Source organism: Ptychodera flava, chromosome 14 (assembly GCF_041260155.1).
Source record: "Ptychodera flava strain L36383 chromosome 14, AS_Pfla_20210202, whole genome shotgun sequence".
NCBI classification, from domain to species: Eukaryota; Metazoa; Hemichordata; class Enteropneusta; family Ptychoderidae; genus Ptychodera; species Ptychodera flava.
The window spans coordinates 31,229,807-31,248,645 of NC_091941.1; the positions used below are offsets into that span (position 1 = coordinate 31,229,807).

General features: G+C 36.1%; 1 protein-coding gene across 2 annotated transcripts in view; it reads right to left on the reverse strand.

The window, feature by feature from the left end:
• LOC139150179 (hypoxia-inducible factor 1-alpha-like) overlaps positions 1–18,839 on the reverse strand; it is a 46,603-nt gene that overhangs the window by 9,474 nt on the left and 18,290 nt on the right. For both annotated transcript variants that reach the window (XM_070722386.1, XM_070722388.1), the window contains exons 3-9: positions 9,110–9,267; positions 8,386–8,583; positions 3,264–3,466; positions 2,440–2,546; positions 1,239–1,386; positions 714–898; positions 13–93 (exon numbers count right to left, since the gene is read on the reverse strand). In XM_070722386.1, coding sequence (XP_070578487.1) covers positions 13–93; positions 714–898; positions 1,239–1,386; positions 2,440–2,546; positions 3,264–3,466; positions 8,386–8,583; positions 9,110–9,267 — 1,080 coding nt within the window. The remainder of the gene's footprint in view (positions 1–12; positions 94–713; positions 899–1,238; positions 1,387–2,439; positions 2,547–3,263; positions 3,467–8,385; positions 8,584–9,109; positions 9,268–18,839) is intronic.

An 18,839-nucleotide genomic window follows, 5' to 3' on the forward strand; every position in this document is an offset into this window, starting at 1 on the left:
TGTTGTACTCACCTCCGGAAAATGGCAATGGTATCATGGCAGGGCCAGCAGTTGGAGCAAGATATGGTAACTCATCAGGATCTGGATTCCAACCTACAATTTCAGGGAAAACAAATCTCATAGCAAATTAAATGACATAGGGTACACTCTCACATAAACAGCTGAAGATGCCATGCTCTGACCTAATCTGCTGCTATATTGAACCACCTCCCTGTTCGGGGACGAAAAATGAACTGAAAACATTCCAAAGCCTTTTATGCCATCTTTGAAATCACTTCTTAGGCTTACTTGAATGCAACAGATAGATCAGTAATGTTCAGCCTAACTAAGAATGCAAAATAAAACGTGAATAGGATTCTGTTGTGAGGTAATTTCCTCTCACTACTGTAATCAGTTATTCAGTCTTGCACAGGAAACAACGTTGACCCTTCAATTATTATCTTTGAACTCAATAAATTATCACTTATCCTGCATAACTGATCAACAGTTGCATCATTTCAAAATCAACTACCATGGTAGCTCCTACTTCATCAATACAATACTGTAACAGCACTTCCTTTGCTGTTTTCCCACGGGAAAACAGGACTTTTTTGACAAACCAACATAACATTGCATATGTGAGTTTTTACCCTGGACTATTACCAGGCATCAGTTTATGATTATATATGCATCAGGGGAGGGGGACGACACTGCACAGCTGCCATGCTACTTACTATTGACTTTATCTCCTGTAGATGTCCAGAAACACGCATTACTGTCCTCACTCAACGGTGAAAATATCTCTTCTGTGCTGAGTTTCATCCCATTTGACATCTCTGGCACAGTTGATAACTTTGGCTTGGCCTGCTCGGCCTTCTTCTGCTCCGTGGACAGGACCAGGTTTTCATTTTCGATGCCGCTGGAATGAAACAGAATTATTTGTGACACGCTGACATAAACCGGGAGAGACACTCACACTAAAAATGATATTTTCTTAACGCAACGAGGGTTCTGGCTTCAGTATAACAGTGTGAACTGTTGAACTCCTGTGTCACTACAGAATCTGAATAATCACCAAAGAATATTCTTTTTCTGTGAATTTTTCCAAGTGCTGCCTTTTTGACTTGAATAGTAACCCTTTCACCCCTATTTAATTATATGTAGGTCTATCCATCATATTGGTAACAATGGGGATGTACCAACTTCTGGTGGCAAAGGGGTTAATTGTATGAGGGACCAAAATGGGACTTTCAGCTTACCTGAGGACATAGTTGACACTGACAATGCACTGTGGTTTGGATGTTCTGTTATTGTAGATAACAGTGGCCTGTGTTTGAATCCACACGTAGCCACCATTCTTGGACAGAAATCGATACCTTCGAGTTGATGTCTGACCCTTAGAGTACACTAGAAAAATGAAACACAAATCATGTCACTTTACTGATAAAATTTGAACTATCCAGTTACAGAAATTCACATATAATCATTCACATGCCAACAATGTTACTTTGTCATCATTTCATAACCAAATCTTCCATATTTCAATGATACAGCACCTCTCGGAAGTAATCTATAATGTCTATTTTTCACTTATTCTTTAACTTCAGTGCCATAGCAGAGTTAAACTGTAACATGTCATTGAGTGTGTTTGCAAATCAGAAATTTGACAGGACGCTGAGCACAAATCCAACAGGATTTTGGGGTCCCTCCGACCACTTATATATAGATGTAAATCAAACAGCCCCTGTGTACCAGTCATTGTCTGTGGTGGTCTGTCCCGCTTTAATCTCATTGTATGTATTACATCTCAATACATACACCCAGTACAATCCAGACTGCCAGCCTAATAAGGCATTAAATCCACTGATCCAGGCAAAACAAATTTAGCTTGACCATAGCCTGGTGGAATTGCTCGTCCCAGGGAAATTGAATTTGACAGATTACATATGTTCAGCATGAAAATGTGTGCTACATGTCATGGCTAGTCCCACAGGTGGGCATAAAAGTGAGGCGGGGGCACTCTACGACTGGTTCAAATCAGTCTCATTTTAAACATGGCACGGCATGAAAGATAAATGTGGCTACGTTCAACGAGTTTTGAAGTGATAAACTAAGCAGTCCAATCAGAGTAAATTTCAGTCAGGGGTATACAGCACAATGAAAGATGAATGTGGAAGTGGTGGTTTGTGAGATAGATCTGTAAGAACAGTGATTTGGCATGCAGCTTGAGGCGTCAAAACTGTCGATGACTTAAGCACATGCCCAAACACTGAATTATTACTTGATCGGTTTATACATGAAAACTGGATGTCACAATGACAACTTTTCAAAGTGGCCGACAGGAGGCTTTGGGTTGTCCTATCCCTAATTCATCATGTTTAACTACTGAAACCATGCTGATACAGGTTTCATGCACAGATGATGCGTCATAGGAAGCCTAGCTCTGTAGCAGTGACTTACAGTCTTGATAACTCTTCTCCATTTTGTCAGTGTCCAAGGCATGACAGAAGTCATACGCTGATTTTCCAATTAAGTCACTTGCTTTGTACCCAACAATATCTTGAATTCTAAAAGATACAAATAATTAAGAGATCAAAATGCATGTGCACCATTAAATACACAAGGCATTTACATTATAAGTTGGTTTCATGACTATTTGTTTAAAGAAATATTTGTACTTACAATTGATTTTCCAAGGAAAACACTTACTATGATCATTTACAAATTATATGGGCTAGTGTGCAGCATCTCAGAAGCTGTTATCCAATTGGTTGGCTGAATCTTACCATTATCATTGAATTATACACAATTGACTCCTTACATATAAGTTGCCATGAATAGTGAAAATCGACCAATCAGATATAACCATCTGAGCAAGCTGCACATCAGCAGAATTACTTTTCTATTCATAACTGATGAATATTGGCAAAAATTTTTCAAAATATCAATACTCTTTGTGCACGTTTCAACAAATGTGTATTTGTTAGATTTGATCCGTTCCATCATATTTTCTCATGAATTTCTAGAGTTACCGTTTCTGTATTATTTTATGTTTTAAATCTATAGGTGAACTTTCTCTGTGATTTATCATTAACTTCTTCAGTTGTAAATCCACTACATATTCTACTTATAAAGCAACACTTTCGAACCTGACTTCAAACACCTTGGGTTGCCTTTACAGCAGTGAAGCTTTTAATGTTTGCTTTATCAGATTAAAAAATGTTGGTAAGATACTAACTGCTGTAAGCTGTGATTATTAACTTTTGATAGCATTCTTTACTAACCTGTCATCAACATATGTAAATTTCATGTCCATGGAGTGTCTTGAGAGGAAAGTCTGGCTGTCAAGGGGTATTTCAATATTGGCAGGGTGGGGGATGGGCTCTGCCACAAGAATAAGACAGGTCATTGGTGGTGGTCTGTAACCCATCAAACTAACACAGGTACTGGACTCCGCTGTCTTCATATGGCCACGGCACTGTATTACCTGCAAATGACATAACACAAAATATTATCATGTAACAACCACTTTCACTTACAGAAAAAGCTGCATTGCCTAACAGTAGTGTAACAGTGTACTAACATTGTACATTAAAAGTCGGCAGCATTCAATGGAACACTACCAGTCATCTGAGACGGAGTGATGAAAGTGATCTACGGAATATGTTGTCAAATTTACTTCAGGATCAGTATTTGAAGTCAAGTTGTGGAAAACAACAGATGGATGATAGTGTTATTTCACATTAGGCTACTCAATTGTAAGGTAGAGGATTAGCCAAAAGCAAGAATATTGTCATTTTATGTAGTGCTTACATGTAGTTGGTAGAAGTGCATACACAAGAGCACTTCATATAAATCTGGTGTACTCATCAAATCTTTGGACATACATGACACAGAAATACGTCATGCCATTTTCATACAGCTCATATCACACTAACACAAACTTCACACGCCAAAGATGCATGGAATGGACAAAGATTGACATGTTACCAGTTGCCTTGCCAGCACCAATATCTAAAATGTTGCCTTCTGAATATTTCTGAATCAGATACAGACGTGTTACTGACCACACAACAAAGATACAAATCTTTTATCAAATTCATCAAAACACAATCTGCTGAATCATCAATTTTCACGCTAGTTTTCAAAACAGAAGTATTAAAGCGGTTTAATCTTGAGGTAACAAGTGATAACACAATTGTTTGAACACATTTTTCAACATGGCTTTTCTGCTTGAATAGTTTGTGAAGTTTCACAGAATGGCAATACTACAACAGCATTTCCTTGCAATTTTATAGTAAAGAAAATGATATGACCTACACATGCCATCATTTGTAGGCTCTTTTCACATGTTTTGGTCAATTTTAGCACAATACAAAAGTCTGTGCCTTTTTCTTCTGTATTTTCAATGTGACAGGGACATTAAAGTGCTAGCAAATAGTGTCAGGGTAAATTGAGCAAACAGTGGATGTTCAGTCATATGACCTTCAACTCTTGTCAACTACCTGCCACAAATCATTCTGATATTCACCAACAAACTGTAGCAACTGTTACTGGCAACAACATGAAGCGTCCAAACATCTGTGGCAAACTCTCAAAACAAATTACGGCTGAGAAGATCCAGATTTGCAGACAATTATTTGATATGTTTACTGTGCTTCAGTAAATCTAAGAGGCAAATGTTGATCAGCCATTTTCTGCTGTTAAACCATTTGTTTACTTATATGCACATGGGGCACTGTCTATAAACTATCTTGTATAGAAATATTAGTTTTCTAATGGAATTGCGTGGATCAAACACTATCTCATGTTACCTCTTTACATTCTTCTGACATAATAACTCTTTGAGTGCTGTAATTTTTCCCCATCAAATCTTAAATGCAACTTCTTACAAATTTTTATTGCTTTTTTCTGTAATTTTTTTGATAATTTTGGACCAAATGGACATCACTTTTCATCTGCTACAGTTTCTGATCAACATTTTGGGAAGATTGGAAAAAAAATTGACTGGTTTATATTTTATAAACGCAACTTCAATTGACTTTGGCACTCAAAGGGTTATTAAAGACATAAATGCTCTGAGTCAGTGTGTACAGGAATACAGATTTATGAAAATCTTTTTAAACTGTATGCTTGCAAACATTAAATATCACCTATAAACTGATCTGCTAGAAAGTCATTGCAAATAGCAAATTAGGGTGTACATGGGAACAAATTTCCACACTATAACTGTGAGCGCTTTGGAATATGGTGTATTTTATTTTCGAAGTAACCACAGTGACCGCATAAAACTGTTTCCTTTCAGATGTAAACTGTTTGTCCATTTCTTTAAACTTAAAACTGCATCACTGTAAACTGTAAACTGCGAACTAAGTGCTGAGACCAAACAATACTGCACCAAAAAAAGATAGCCCATCAAAGAAAATCACTATGAACTGTATAATGGACATGTCAATGCACTCACGAACATATGGCCAACAGCCTTAAATGACTCATGCTATTTTGGTCTTTATACTTATATGCCAGCATTTTTTTTGTATCTTTTCATTGCTTGTGCTTGTAAAATTCACCAGTTCAATTTCTTACATGTCTATGCTTCACACTAAATCTATACCCAACTAGGCACAGTTGCATCTTTTCAACAATGTTGCTGTCTTTGACTAGCCAGATTCATCTCATATAAATAGGAAAATAAGTACGGTTTTCACTGCATTGAACAGCTGCAAAATATTTTTTCAGTTTGCTGCAGTGGCGCCAGAAAACATATTGAACTCATTCGTTTTGTACAGCCATGCAGTTGATAAAAGTACAAACTCAAGGCCTCACAATACACACACGTAGAGTCTGAGATAGAAACATGTACACTGGAAACCTGTTGATATGAAATTCACCAGAATACCTGCTACTCTAGCACATATCTAAATTAAAATTCCATTTCTTTATTGATATCGTAGGACATGCTTACATTTCAATTGAATACTTGGAGGGTTATTAAAGTTGAGTTGAGTTGAGTTGACAGCAACACTGACCAGTTGCTCTAACTAGACAGTAACAAAGCAAACAAGCAGTAAAAATCCCATGAATTATGTTGAGAAAAGTCATGCAGTCTCACTTAGATGGAGACACAAATAATCAGATACATGTAAAAAGAAAATAAAAGGATTTTTTCAATATGTCATGTATTGACAAATGAAATTTGCTCTACATACTCTTTTCTGTAACAATACAGACTATTAAACTGAATATAGACTATTTTAGTGTTCTAACTTCAAAAAGGCAAGCAAGACAATCAAAATGAACAACTAACAATTTTACATCAAAACAGCAAGCAAATCTACCAAAGCCATGATACGCAATCAATGAATGTCGCCTTATTACGACTGCAATTCATCAAAGTATTCACAAACAAAGCATTTGAAGTTGAAGTCCAAAAAGCCTAAAGGGCACCTCGTGTTATTGTGATGTGTTTAACAAAGTAGCAACATAACTATAAATGGAATTCTATCTTGGTACAGAGAATGACCCCAGCCTGGATGAGCATAAAACAGATGTACATCAAACTTTTGGACAATAGTTACGCTGCATAACAAGCCATCATGGGAGTATCAGAATGACATTAATGAAGCCATGTGTCAGATCCAGGGTTGATTAACTAACATGACTTTGTCAACTGTACTACTTGGCGATCTGCCCTTCACACTTGATATGCCATGTGGGATATCGACCCAGTCAGGGGGGCTTTACTATTTCAGTAACTGCCAAATAAATCTCGGCGTACTGTTGAGAATGGGGTCTTACTCCAGATACTATTGAGAATGGGGTTGTGCAGGGTACGTGGTGGCATGACATACTTTCCTGAAACACAATTATCAGCTTTAATATAGCCTTGATTCAACCTGTACCTGACAGCTTGGTACAAAGACCCTGAATACAAATTCACGTTATGGGAGCTAGTATTAGAAACTGCCCTCCAATAACTACAGCATTTTCAAGTCCTCAAGCAGTATATTAGCAGAACTTTACATTTTTAACCTCTATCGGGTACTGTGACTGGAAACAATCCTTCTTCTTCACTGTTGTGTTTTCAAAAACTTTGTCAGCTGACAGTGAAGAGATATTCAGGTTTGACATTCAGTTTATACTTATGGCATTTGCTTGGGATACTATCACAACTCTTTGGGAGCGTGAGAAAAGTTCATACAATATGCCATATTACACTTTGCAATGAGGCATTTGAACATTTTCAATCATCACGAGGCAGCTATCTTTATTTTTGTAACTTGAAAATGCCAATTTTGTGAACCAGTGTATCTGATCTGCTACCTGGCGCCCATCTGTCTTCAAATTTATCATAGGCATCTGTTATAACCATATCAGACTATTTCTAAAGCAGAGAGATTGCTGGATAATGTGACTATGTGCAAAAAAAAAGTTTGCTGGTATCGCCCTTAAAATAGACAAGACTAATTGATACTGGACTTTGTCCAGTCAGGACAGAAACAGAAATGGGTCACATACAAACACCCCCTTTTACAGCCGACTTAAAAGATGGAACATGAACCTTATAAAAGGTCAGGGCATGAAGTAGGGCAAACAGTGACCCTACAGAACAAACAAAGTGCAATATCAGAAGTTACTTCAAGAATTGACCTAGCAAATGCCTACAAGATAACATTTTTTCTGTTGCCATAGATTCTACACGCTAGTTTTACACTTAATTTGAACCGTGGCTGATGAAAACTGATTACTCTACTGCATTACATTTATGATTTGTGTGTCAACTTTTCTTAAATAGCACAAGAGAGTTTGGCTCACGTGAAAGATGAACTTTTATCATTGATAAAAGTTCATCTATTACTTGATAAAGTTGCATAATTTTGAGGTATGTTTGCATGTCAAGCTAAAATATAAGATTTCATCCTAAAATCAACCACGTACTCTATAAATGATAATGATGCATAATACTGAGGTGTAAATATGACGTATTTGTCATGTGTACAATGTTTACAGTTTGGAAGATTAGATACCACAGATCAATTTGTTACAGAATGCAGTACAAAAGACCCAATGTTTGAATTTTAATATGTTTGGTGTATGACACAGTGTAAATCATGAATGCCTGCATCACTACCCCAATGTAGGAACTTAGGCATGAGTATTTTCAACTAACATCATGGCCCATTACACTGATGATTCAATACTCCAACAAGTTAGCAGCTGATCACTTTTAATATCCAGGTCTCTGTTCCCCGATAAGTGCAAAGCCAGGGATTAAGAGAAAAGTGATTCTTGGGTGGGCTAAGTCACATGGATTGAGGACAGCTGTTGAACTACTTCATGAGTACTTCAAGAAGACCTCAGTGGATGAAGTCTCCTTCATAAACTACAGTTACTTTTTAAACATACCTTGTATGTAGCTGACTTTAGATTTACATTGCGTCCTTTTGGTGTCAGGGTACACTTCATGCGGACCAAGAAAGAGCATTCATCTTTCTCTTTTCTAGCCTTAATTTGTAATCCAGGCTTATCGGACAGCTGCTCTCGAATTTCTTCATGGTCACATGGATGGGTGTAGTCATATATGCTATGACCAGCCATGTCAACCTGCAGGGGGAAGTTGTGATTTATTTAAAAAGTATAAGTTGGCTACACATCTCTTCTTAATATAAATGTGGTTACACACTAGTCTACCTGAACATAAGTTTCATATTGTGAACAGCCAGAATGCATGCATATCACTGATGGCCTTCATCATATGCTAAGTTCATTTCATGAACTGAAGCACCCTGAACAGTTAAATATTTGGTGTCATGAATGGTACTTTATGATAATCCTAAAATCATTCACCAATGCTGAAATTACTGACTACGGTAAATTGCATCCTTTTAATCCCTGTTTAAGTGTTTTGTTGACGTGTTTTCCTTCCTGTCCATCAACAGTAGGTGTTTATTTCGTCCACTTGGTCAATTGCTTTGCTTTTGCATTCTGGGAAAACACAAGTGTGACGGTATGCACCTTGCATTGCAGCACTGCCAAGCCAGACATAGAGAGAATATATACGCATACACACAAATAATTTGGGTGATGTGATTAAAATTCACTGTACATAGCAATGAGCAACACTGATTACCTGGGTTAAGCCAAGGTATTTGGACACATTCTCTGACAGGTATGCCATATCCCCTTCTTGAGTCAAGACCATGACAAAGCCTTCCAAGGCTTTCAAGTAGTAGCTGTCCATCATTTTGTCAAGGACCACATTTCTGGCTGTAACAGCTCCTTTAGATTCTGCAGGTATGACACATGGAGTGTGGTGTTAGCTTAAGTACAAATAGGCACTCTCTCCTGTAAGTATGATGGTCTTTCAGTGAAGTTGACAAGATGTACTGGTATACCTCCAGGTTGGAACAGTTTCATGAAAATTATGAATATAAAACGAAAAATCCACATCATCAACCATGCGTGGCATGGGTGGCCATGAAGTCACATCCCTTGTGGGAGTACAGTGGGTAGTGATATTGACGTCACATTTGAATATGTTGCATGTGTTTGCCAATTATTTCAATTCAATTTATTGTTTTATCTTATATTTATTAATTAATTAATTAATTTATCTTTGTATTTATTCGTTTGCTTGTTTGGGTTTTGTTAATTTATTTGTTATTTAGTTATTACTTGTTTGTTTTTTGTTTGATTGGGGTCTTGTTTATTTGTTTATTTTTCTTTGATTTTGGATTTTGTTATGTTTATTTATTTGTTTACTTTTGTTTATTTATTTGTTTGGTTGATTTGTTTTATTTTTGTTTTTTTTCCTGGCTTCCCTGTGGTACATCAGAATTAGCTAGAAATTATCAAAACTTAGGTTGTCATAAAAAATGTCAATAATAGTTGGCAGAAAATTAACTGTAAATGCCTTGACAGCTATTTGTATAAATATAAATCTATAACAATAAATATATGATAGGGTATGCTTGTTTCTCTGCTGTTTGTACTGACTATTCTATTCTATTTCATTATATATATTGTTTCTAAAAATTAACAAGTACAAACTAAGTGTAATATTAAGTTTATCATATCATGCTATATACATCTGATTAACCCAGCCTAGTTGAAGTTTATGGGCTACTACAAAGTAATTGAGGCAATTTTCAAGCAAAAAAGATTTAAAAATATCACTTCACTATCATCAATTTCATAATGATAGGCAGCAAACTACGAACTATTAATGGTATTGAAATGGCAGTGCATTTAGAAAGGATTGTCATAAGTTACAATCACTCTACCTCAACCCCTCTCACTATAAATTGGCTGAAAAAAAATTGTTAAACTGTGAAGTTTGCTTGCAAATGACAAGGGTGAAAAATGTCTTTGATTGATCTCATGTTTGACTTTCAATAGTCTTCTTACCCAGGTATGAAATGCTCCAATGAGGTTGAGTAATTTGTGCACTTTATATCACATTTATCACCAGGCTTTCCATCAAGTCACAATAAAAATAATGGCATAATAGATTCCAGGATAATGACTTATCCTGCTGTGCTTGCATCACTGATATCCATAATATCCTTCACATTTATACGGTTAGAAATAGCCCACTAATATTTCATACAATTTTTGTCACTGTTTACGGTCAGAGATGTTTTGTCAGAGAAATATGACATGAATACAAATTGCTGTGCGATGACTAATCCGCACTTGCCTGTACACAGTGGCAGGTCATAACACATGTGAGGTTATTGCACTTCATGAACTATTGTTCATTTGTAATGCAAGGTATGAGTGGAAGGGTTGTAAACACTTTCCTCATATTCTATTTCCCCGCGAGAAAAACCATGTAAACAGGTAATATGTTATGCATATTTGATGTGTTAGCACAGATTTGACAAAAAGCTGTGAATTCTCTTCAGTTTCAGCTGGCAATACAGAATTTTAAAAATTTGTGTCCTCTTATTAACTATCGATTCAATGTTCTGCTGTAATACACCTCATTTTAATGATTTCAGCAGCTGAATAAATTGACAAGAAAAGTGTTTATTCCTCAAGGTATGTCTGAAATGCGCAAGGAGGTTCCACTTAAAATAGTTCTCAAGTGAGGACACAAAAACAGTACCTGGCCATAGAGAACACTGTGCTTAACCGCAGTCCCTCCAACAGGGAGAAGGAACTGTGGAAAACCAAAAACTTCAATGCTTAAAACATCTGAAGTGCCTTCTTTATCATTGGGCCTGATAGAAAATGGTTTGGTTTTAATAGGAATGCAATTTTACTCAGCAAATGACACAATGGCAAACATAACCTTCAGCTGTTGTATTCCATCTCAAATAACCATTAATTACAGGATGTTGAATTTTTTCTAATGTTGTTAATTTGACTGTGTGACTCAAATTACAATTTGAGAGAGAGATACATCCATTTCAACAAGAGTTGTGCATTTAATCTTATACACAATGCATGGAATGGGCCAAGGGTTAATGCAACTTCAGAAACCCTGAGATAACTTGGGTGACACTTTCTGAAAAAGACCATTTTCTTCATTTATCTTGCATGTCAATGTAAAGGCTTGTCAATTCTTACAGTTGAAAGGACACGACCTAGCGATTTTACTTCAGCACAATCTCCTGTGAGATGTTGAGTACCACTTACTGATGTCCACATGGGGTAGATGTGTGTTTGATGAAAGTACATTACCCCTCTAACTCAGGGAAATTCTGTGTTGATTTTTTTCCTGTAGTGATGTGATACATAGTGACCAGCATAACAAATACAACTTTCTTGTTTCATCAATTGATTCATCAATTGATATCATCACAGACATTTGATTATGTTTTCAAGTTAACTTCAGAAAACTTTGAACATTTTTTCAACACCTGTGGGAGATAAAAATGAGCTATTGAGCCAGTTGACAGCAATTTTAAGTAATCAACCCACCATTTTATTTTCTCATTACCACTTCTCAAAATTCTCGTGTTGCTTTGTAATTTCACTTGAATGTTTCACAAATCTGTTCATGTAATTTTCTTGTACTTTGGTGATTTTAGTGAAACCATTTATTGTAATTTTGTCCTGTTTTACACAAATTACATGTACATGCTTGCTATCCTTAAAAATATTAATACCACAACTTTGCAAATACTGATTTTGAACAGAGAACCGTTCATTTAGCACTTTTTCAATAAAGCAGGGTGAAAAAGCAATTATGTATTTACTGTCATTACCCTAATCTGCAATTTTTGAAAGTAAATTACTGACATCATGATATCAGACAGACTGAAATATTCAAATAGAAAGGGGGTTGATGCATGCTACTATTATTCATTGATTATCATTTCATATATTATGGTAAATATTGAAATACAAACACACTAAATGTCTGTGCAACAGGACAGCTATAAGAATGGTACTGTCTCTGTTTGAGGAAAGGACTGCATATTATTGAATGTCATTATTTTGGCGGGAAATATCTGCCTTCTGTGTACTATAAATCCATCTCTTTGTAGTTTATTTTTCCCAACAAATTTTCTTTTTCATGAAAGCAGGGAGAAGCAAATATATATATATATATATATATATATATATATATATATATATATATATATATATATATATATATATATATGGTATATATGAATATAGGCCTGAACAAAATATGAATATAACACAAGGGGTACTAAACTGTACTGAAATGCATGGAAGATGTGAAATGACCAAAACCACAATCTCAATTGTTTTATTTTTAATGTCTCTTTAAGCTTTGAATTGAGTGACTGTTATGCGAGAGATTTATTTTAAAGCCTGCCTTTTTTAAATTAACATATGACGATGAAAGAATCAACACATCTTTTCCAAACCATTAGTTTAACTTCTGACCCACAGAGTGTATGCACTAAGGTATTGAGTCACATCGCCTCATGGTAATGTTTCATAAACCGGGACACAGTACACGAAGTCTGTCAAGCAATGCCTCTATCGGGTACCCCATCTCTGTTAGCACTCTTTAATGTTAGGCTCTCCATCATTCACAAATCATTGAGTCTGGGGTTTCTTTTCAATGACCCTTGCCATTACACTGTCACTCAATATACTAACATCAACAGGCCAAGTACACTGCTTTGCATTTGTGTAAGAGAGATCTGCACGTATCCTTCCACTCAATGCTCACACACACACACAGAGCACTTCTTTCAATGCCACTGTTGATTTTCCCAATAAGAGCTGACTCTGCAAAACAATTCCAATGAACATCCGGTTCGATATGCTGCCTTATAAACGTGTGGCAAGACTTCATGGAAACATTTGAGTTAGGTAGTACACAATGAATTCCTCTTTGCATCCGGTTTTCCCCAGATCCAAAGTAGTGTTGAGTTATTAACATTTGATCTATTTAAAGAAAATCCATGCGATGTCAGCAGATGTTAATATGGCATTTTAGTCTTGTTGATGAATTTATGAAAAGGAATACATGGCTGGGTTGAATGTCTTCTGTAAATATTCCACTTTTCGAATGTTTCATCCATCCAACATACAATCCTAAAAATATTCCACAATGCAAAACTAGCAATTCACTCCTGCTTGACAAGAAGAGTCACCCTAGCTAGGCAATATACCATCATATATTTACACTAGCATTACCACTAATAGGGGTTGTTGTCAACCACAAAAAGCACACCAGGCTCTCATTGGTTTACTAAGTACTCATTGTCAAACTTTATAATGAGTGATGTTCTAACATGCTCTAAGCACTAAAACTGATATTCTCATTACGGTGTACTTTGGCACAAAAACACAGTAAAATCTGAACGAATACAAATTATGAAAAATCATGCACATCAAACGAGCGACGTATCAGTAGGTGTTCTGAGTAAAATGGGACATCCTGGTCATTAGAAGTATAAATAAATGGAATGTTATATTTCTGATCTACTTGAAAAATACCCTGGTAATAGTACAAGTACATATTCTGCCGATGATACTGAAGAAGTTAATGGATAGGTTAATATATGGTAATTTGACATCTGCATAAGGCAGCTGACAGATCCACATTCTATCAAATATGAAGGAAACATCTAGAAAGTAGCCAACAATGGGAGTTGTGAAGCCAATTGATAGATCTTCACAAGTACGTGTACGTCACAGTGTACCCATGGATACGCCACGATGACAATTACAGGCAATATGATGATGATGGATTCTTTTGTTCTGATATATTTTCAAAATGTTATGTCTTTTCAGATGTGCAACTTGCTTAAGTAATCAAGAAAGTACAAATGGTTTACCACATAAATTATTTGCAAAAATTGTCAAAATAAAAGTGAAAAATTAAAGACACTTAGTGATATGATGCAAACAATTCTCTTTTATCTTTTTAAATTAGAGACTAATACTGGGAACAAACTATTAGTCTAGAGTACACGTTTTGGATCTCTAGTATTACCACTATTGATACCTATTAAATCTAGAGTTTTCATCAATTCCATACAATCTCAGTCATTGACACCACTAAATATCAACATGTTAGGACATGTTCTCGTAATGAATTAAAACAGGTAATTTTCTTGTAATTTATTTCTTTGCTCTAGTAATCTACAACAACATTATTACTATCAGGACAATATTGTCATCAGTGGGAGACCATGTTGATTTGCCATTAGCAGACAGGTAAATACATGCAATGGCTAAATACTGTGCAAGTCTATTCCCTCAATCTACAAGCTTCATTTGTTCCATTTCAAATAGCCCTTCAATACCATCAATTTCACTGCAGGTGGTCCAGACGTAAGGACTATGAGATAGTACACTGACGTAAATTCCAGTGACTTACAGAAACAGAAAATCAGAAGGCAGGGAGATCACAATCACATCACTGCTATATCGTAATTCATTGCAATTGTCTTACCTGAGAGCGACTGTTGACCTGTGTTCAAACCACCATAAATTCTGATGCAATGAGTTGATATTTTGCAAAGAAGTAAATTGTTACAATGAATGAGAATCTAAGAAGCTGATCACATCCATTTTGGTCTTCAATAAAATTTATATGGAACACATTTTAAACTTGCACTCAGAGTCATTCTCATCAAAGTAAAAATTATGTAGCCTTAGCAGGGACCGTTGATCTTAAAAGATCTACAGATCACTATTCCACATAGGTTTATTCTATTCAATGAATCATTTTCATTGGTGATACATTATCAGCTAATTTTTATGTTCAAACAATGCTCATTGAAGCACTTTGCGTAAATGAATACAACACTTAAAGAAACTGAATATAAGATGGCTATTACTAGAATTCTGCTTTTCTACAAGAATCATCATCTACCACATGTAAATGAGTTGTGATTATGCAAGCCACACCTCCCCACATTGTCAGTGTGAAATTTTCCATCATTGTATTAAGAATCACACTATTGACAACTTAATCTGGTTACTTTCCACTCAAAGGATAAAATTCTGTCATGGGTACAGATAAACTGTATGATAGGTAGCTCAATAACAGGTAGAGACTGACTAGTGAGCCACAAAAAGGCTAACAATGGAGACAAATACCGCAAAGGAAAACCTGTATATAGACTGATGAGTCCCTTTGGAACCATTTTCTAGTAAAACAACCCCTTTCCACTCCTAAGATTACAAATCTTCACCAAAGCTCTGAGGTTTACAGGCTATGCACCAACCAACAGATATTATTCATTGCAATGATGTAGTTATCCTTCATACAACTTTGTACCTCACCCTGCAACCACTGAAGTCCACAATGCAAAGTCCCTACGATCTTCTTTCACTGCTGAATGGGATCAACTGAATCAATCTGGGGTGTCCAATGACCAATCACTTGCTATTCAACTGTGCTGGGAGCATCTACTCAGTGCTTGCTCCAATTTTACTGACACATTCAGCAACTCTATAAGTATGATTAGTTTTTAGCTTTGTAGTCAATCACTCTACCTTTTGTTCTATTACTTTTCATGCTCTCAAACCAAATGCTACACTGCTACTATGAGGAGCAGCTACTGAGTACATTACAAGGATGACTGAGAGTATTAGCAGTGTTAGCATCAGTGATGATTGCAGGGGTGCATGGTTTGGACTGGATAAATTAGGCAAATCTTCCTGACATTAAAGTTTGACATGGAAAGAAAATGAAGGAAACAAGGTCTAAAATACTTTTATCAATGGGAAAAACTACATCTCTGGAAGGAGGGAAGAGGCATTCTGACTTCAGTCAAATAAGTACAGACATATTTTTAATTACTTCACAGATAATCAACTTTTACAACTCGATAATCTAAATCTGCCAGTAAATTAGTGCTTGGGTATTTCTACTAGGTAATAAAAACTGATGACCCATGCCACTATTCATTCACTTCATCGACTGGCGCAGTAAAAGTACTCAATAGTTTAACCAATATGTTTGATAAATGTACCAGAAAAAGTCAACAGAGTTTTGAGTCTCTTGAATGATTCTCGTACTGTAACCGACATTTACCAACTTGCTGATTGTAAAACTACTTTTAAGGTCTTTAGAACCTTATAAGGTTTACAAACACACTGCACACACTTGTGGGTACCCTCTTAATGATGACTGTCATAGCACAAGACCATATACACATTCCCAGCCTCTGCTTTTCATGACTGCCTGTCTGTGAACGGCGAAATATCTGCCTTATTTATAACTATTTATGATATTCCTGATGATATTACTGGTGAGCCTATTCTGGTCTATGTCAAACATTTATCTTTATAAAACACAAAGAAAGCAAAGATTTCACCAATCTAATACATTCTTCTGCCTTAGCAGTCACATATTTGCTCAGTTCAGTGACCGAGGTGCCAATGAAATAGGATCAAAGGGGACTGGGGTTGATCGGGGGTTAAACAGTTTCATACAATACAAACTTTTGCGTAAGCACTTGGCAAGCCACCAGAGCACAGCGCTGCCATATCAACTTGCCTCATTCACACGTAGGCAGGTTAAAAGTACGTCTTGTGTCAGCTGGCAATACTTTCGAACTTCTGTTGGTCTTTCGGTTTTGTTTGGCATCATTTGTTGGTTTGCCAACTTCTTAATGCAACTCTCATTTTTATTCCATCCAAGGGATCAGAATTATCTTCACACAACTGAACTCCTTGGCTAATTGTTATGTAAGGCTTTTGTTCTGTATGACTGAAATGTCTGTGTCACTGAAAAGAAATGTCATTTTGGTATACATTATCTGGCTTTGCTAAGAAACATAATGACAGAAGTATCTCTGAAATGACTGTACCGATCCTTGTAGTATTTGTAGAATACCATCAAATGGGTCAGAAGCCACACTTACATCACTTATTACAACAACTCAACATTGTAACGTATTGATTTTCAATAACTGAAATATTTCAAATGCAACTAAGGAACTGTTGACTCATTTATGAGGGGGATACCTGGCTTTTTTTGCACAGAATATGACACAGTCCCTCCACCACATCAATGGCATCATCCACCTTTGAGTAGTTAACGATGCATAAAACAAACAATCAGATGCTCAAACAGAATAAAACAAGCTAGGGCTTGTTTTTGTCACATTTGTCGACATCGGTCCTTGTTATGATATTTGCTTGTAAAGGACTGCTTTCATAAACCGCTGACAAACCTTCAAGAGTGCAAACACCATAAAAACTGATGGAATGATTGGCGGAAAGGAAGAATAACACCGGCGCCTTTTATATGGCAGTCACTGTATCACATTTTCCATGACCAGACAACAGTTGGTCCTTGCAAGATTTGGTAACGTTACAGATGACAGCTATGCTCCAGAACATTTTTGCTTTGTCATTTGGCAAAGACAAATAAAGCAAAGACTCTTATATAGTATAAAACACTCAAGACAAGTATGTTTTTTCTAGAAGTAGCTCTTTGTTGAGGAGAAACATCTACTCATACTGATCTATAAACTTCCTGTGTTACTGTAAGTACACTGGTATATCTTTCTACTACAAAGGAATACGGACAGAAAGTAAATGAAGGGAAGTCAAAAAATTTAATAATTTCTATGTACTGGTGGCACCAAAGAAACTGTCTTCTTTGCCATCTTTGCCATGCTTTGAATTGCCTCAAACAAATCAACCTGGCTGAAAAATATAGGAATGTTTACAGGGTTGAGTAACTGTGGAGAACACCTCAAAATCACATCTCCCTCAAAAACTCTGTCCCTTTTAAAACTTACCTTTTCTACACTTACTCAAGACTATTCTAAATATGTGGTGAAACAATCTCTGAACAATTTTTTATTGTTTTCTGAAGTCTATGTTGCAAATGTGAAATGTTCTTTTCACGGGGCTAAACTTTGGGTACTCGAGTTTTAGATCTATTGTAGCAAGTTGAAATTCATATAATTATCCAAATTATATCAACGTTTCCCTATTTCCAGGAATACACATACTTTAATTTGCAATTTCTTGGCTCTACCGGTAATTTCAACATCATTCATTACAGTTATATCAATCTATATTCCATTTACTTCAGTTCTTTATTGAGCAATTATCTATGGCAGTGATACAATTATTCGAAGAGTTAGTACATGAAGTGTTTGACGATAGGTACAGTACTACAATTCCACGGGCTAAATATTAAAACAGGATTTTAACATCTGTATCACACACTCAGACACACACACACACACACACACACACACACACACACACACACACACACACACACACAGAAACGCATGCAAATTTACGTTATCCAATGACAAAAAACAAGCAAATTACCCAGCATCAACAAGGAAAAGACTCTTAGTTATCACTTGCATACTAATTATTAGAAACTGTCAATTGATGTGTTTTATCTGCTCATGATAACCTGAGTCAGTTCAGGATATTCA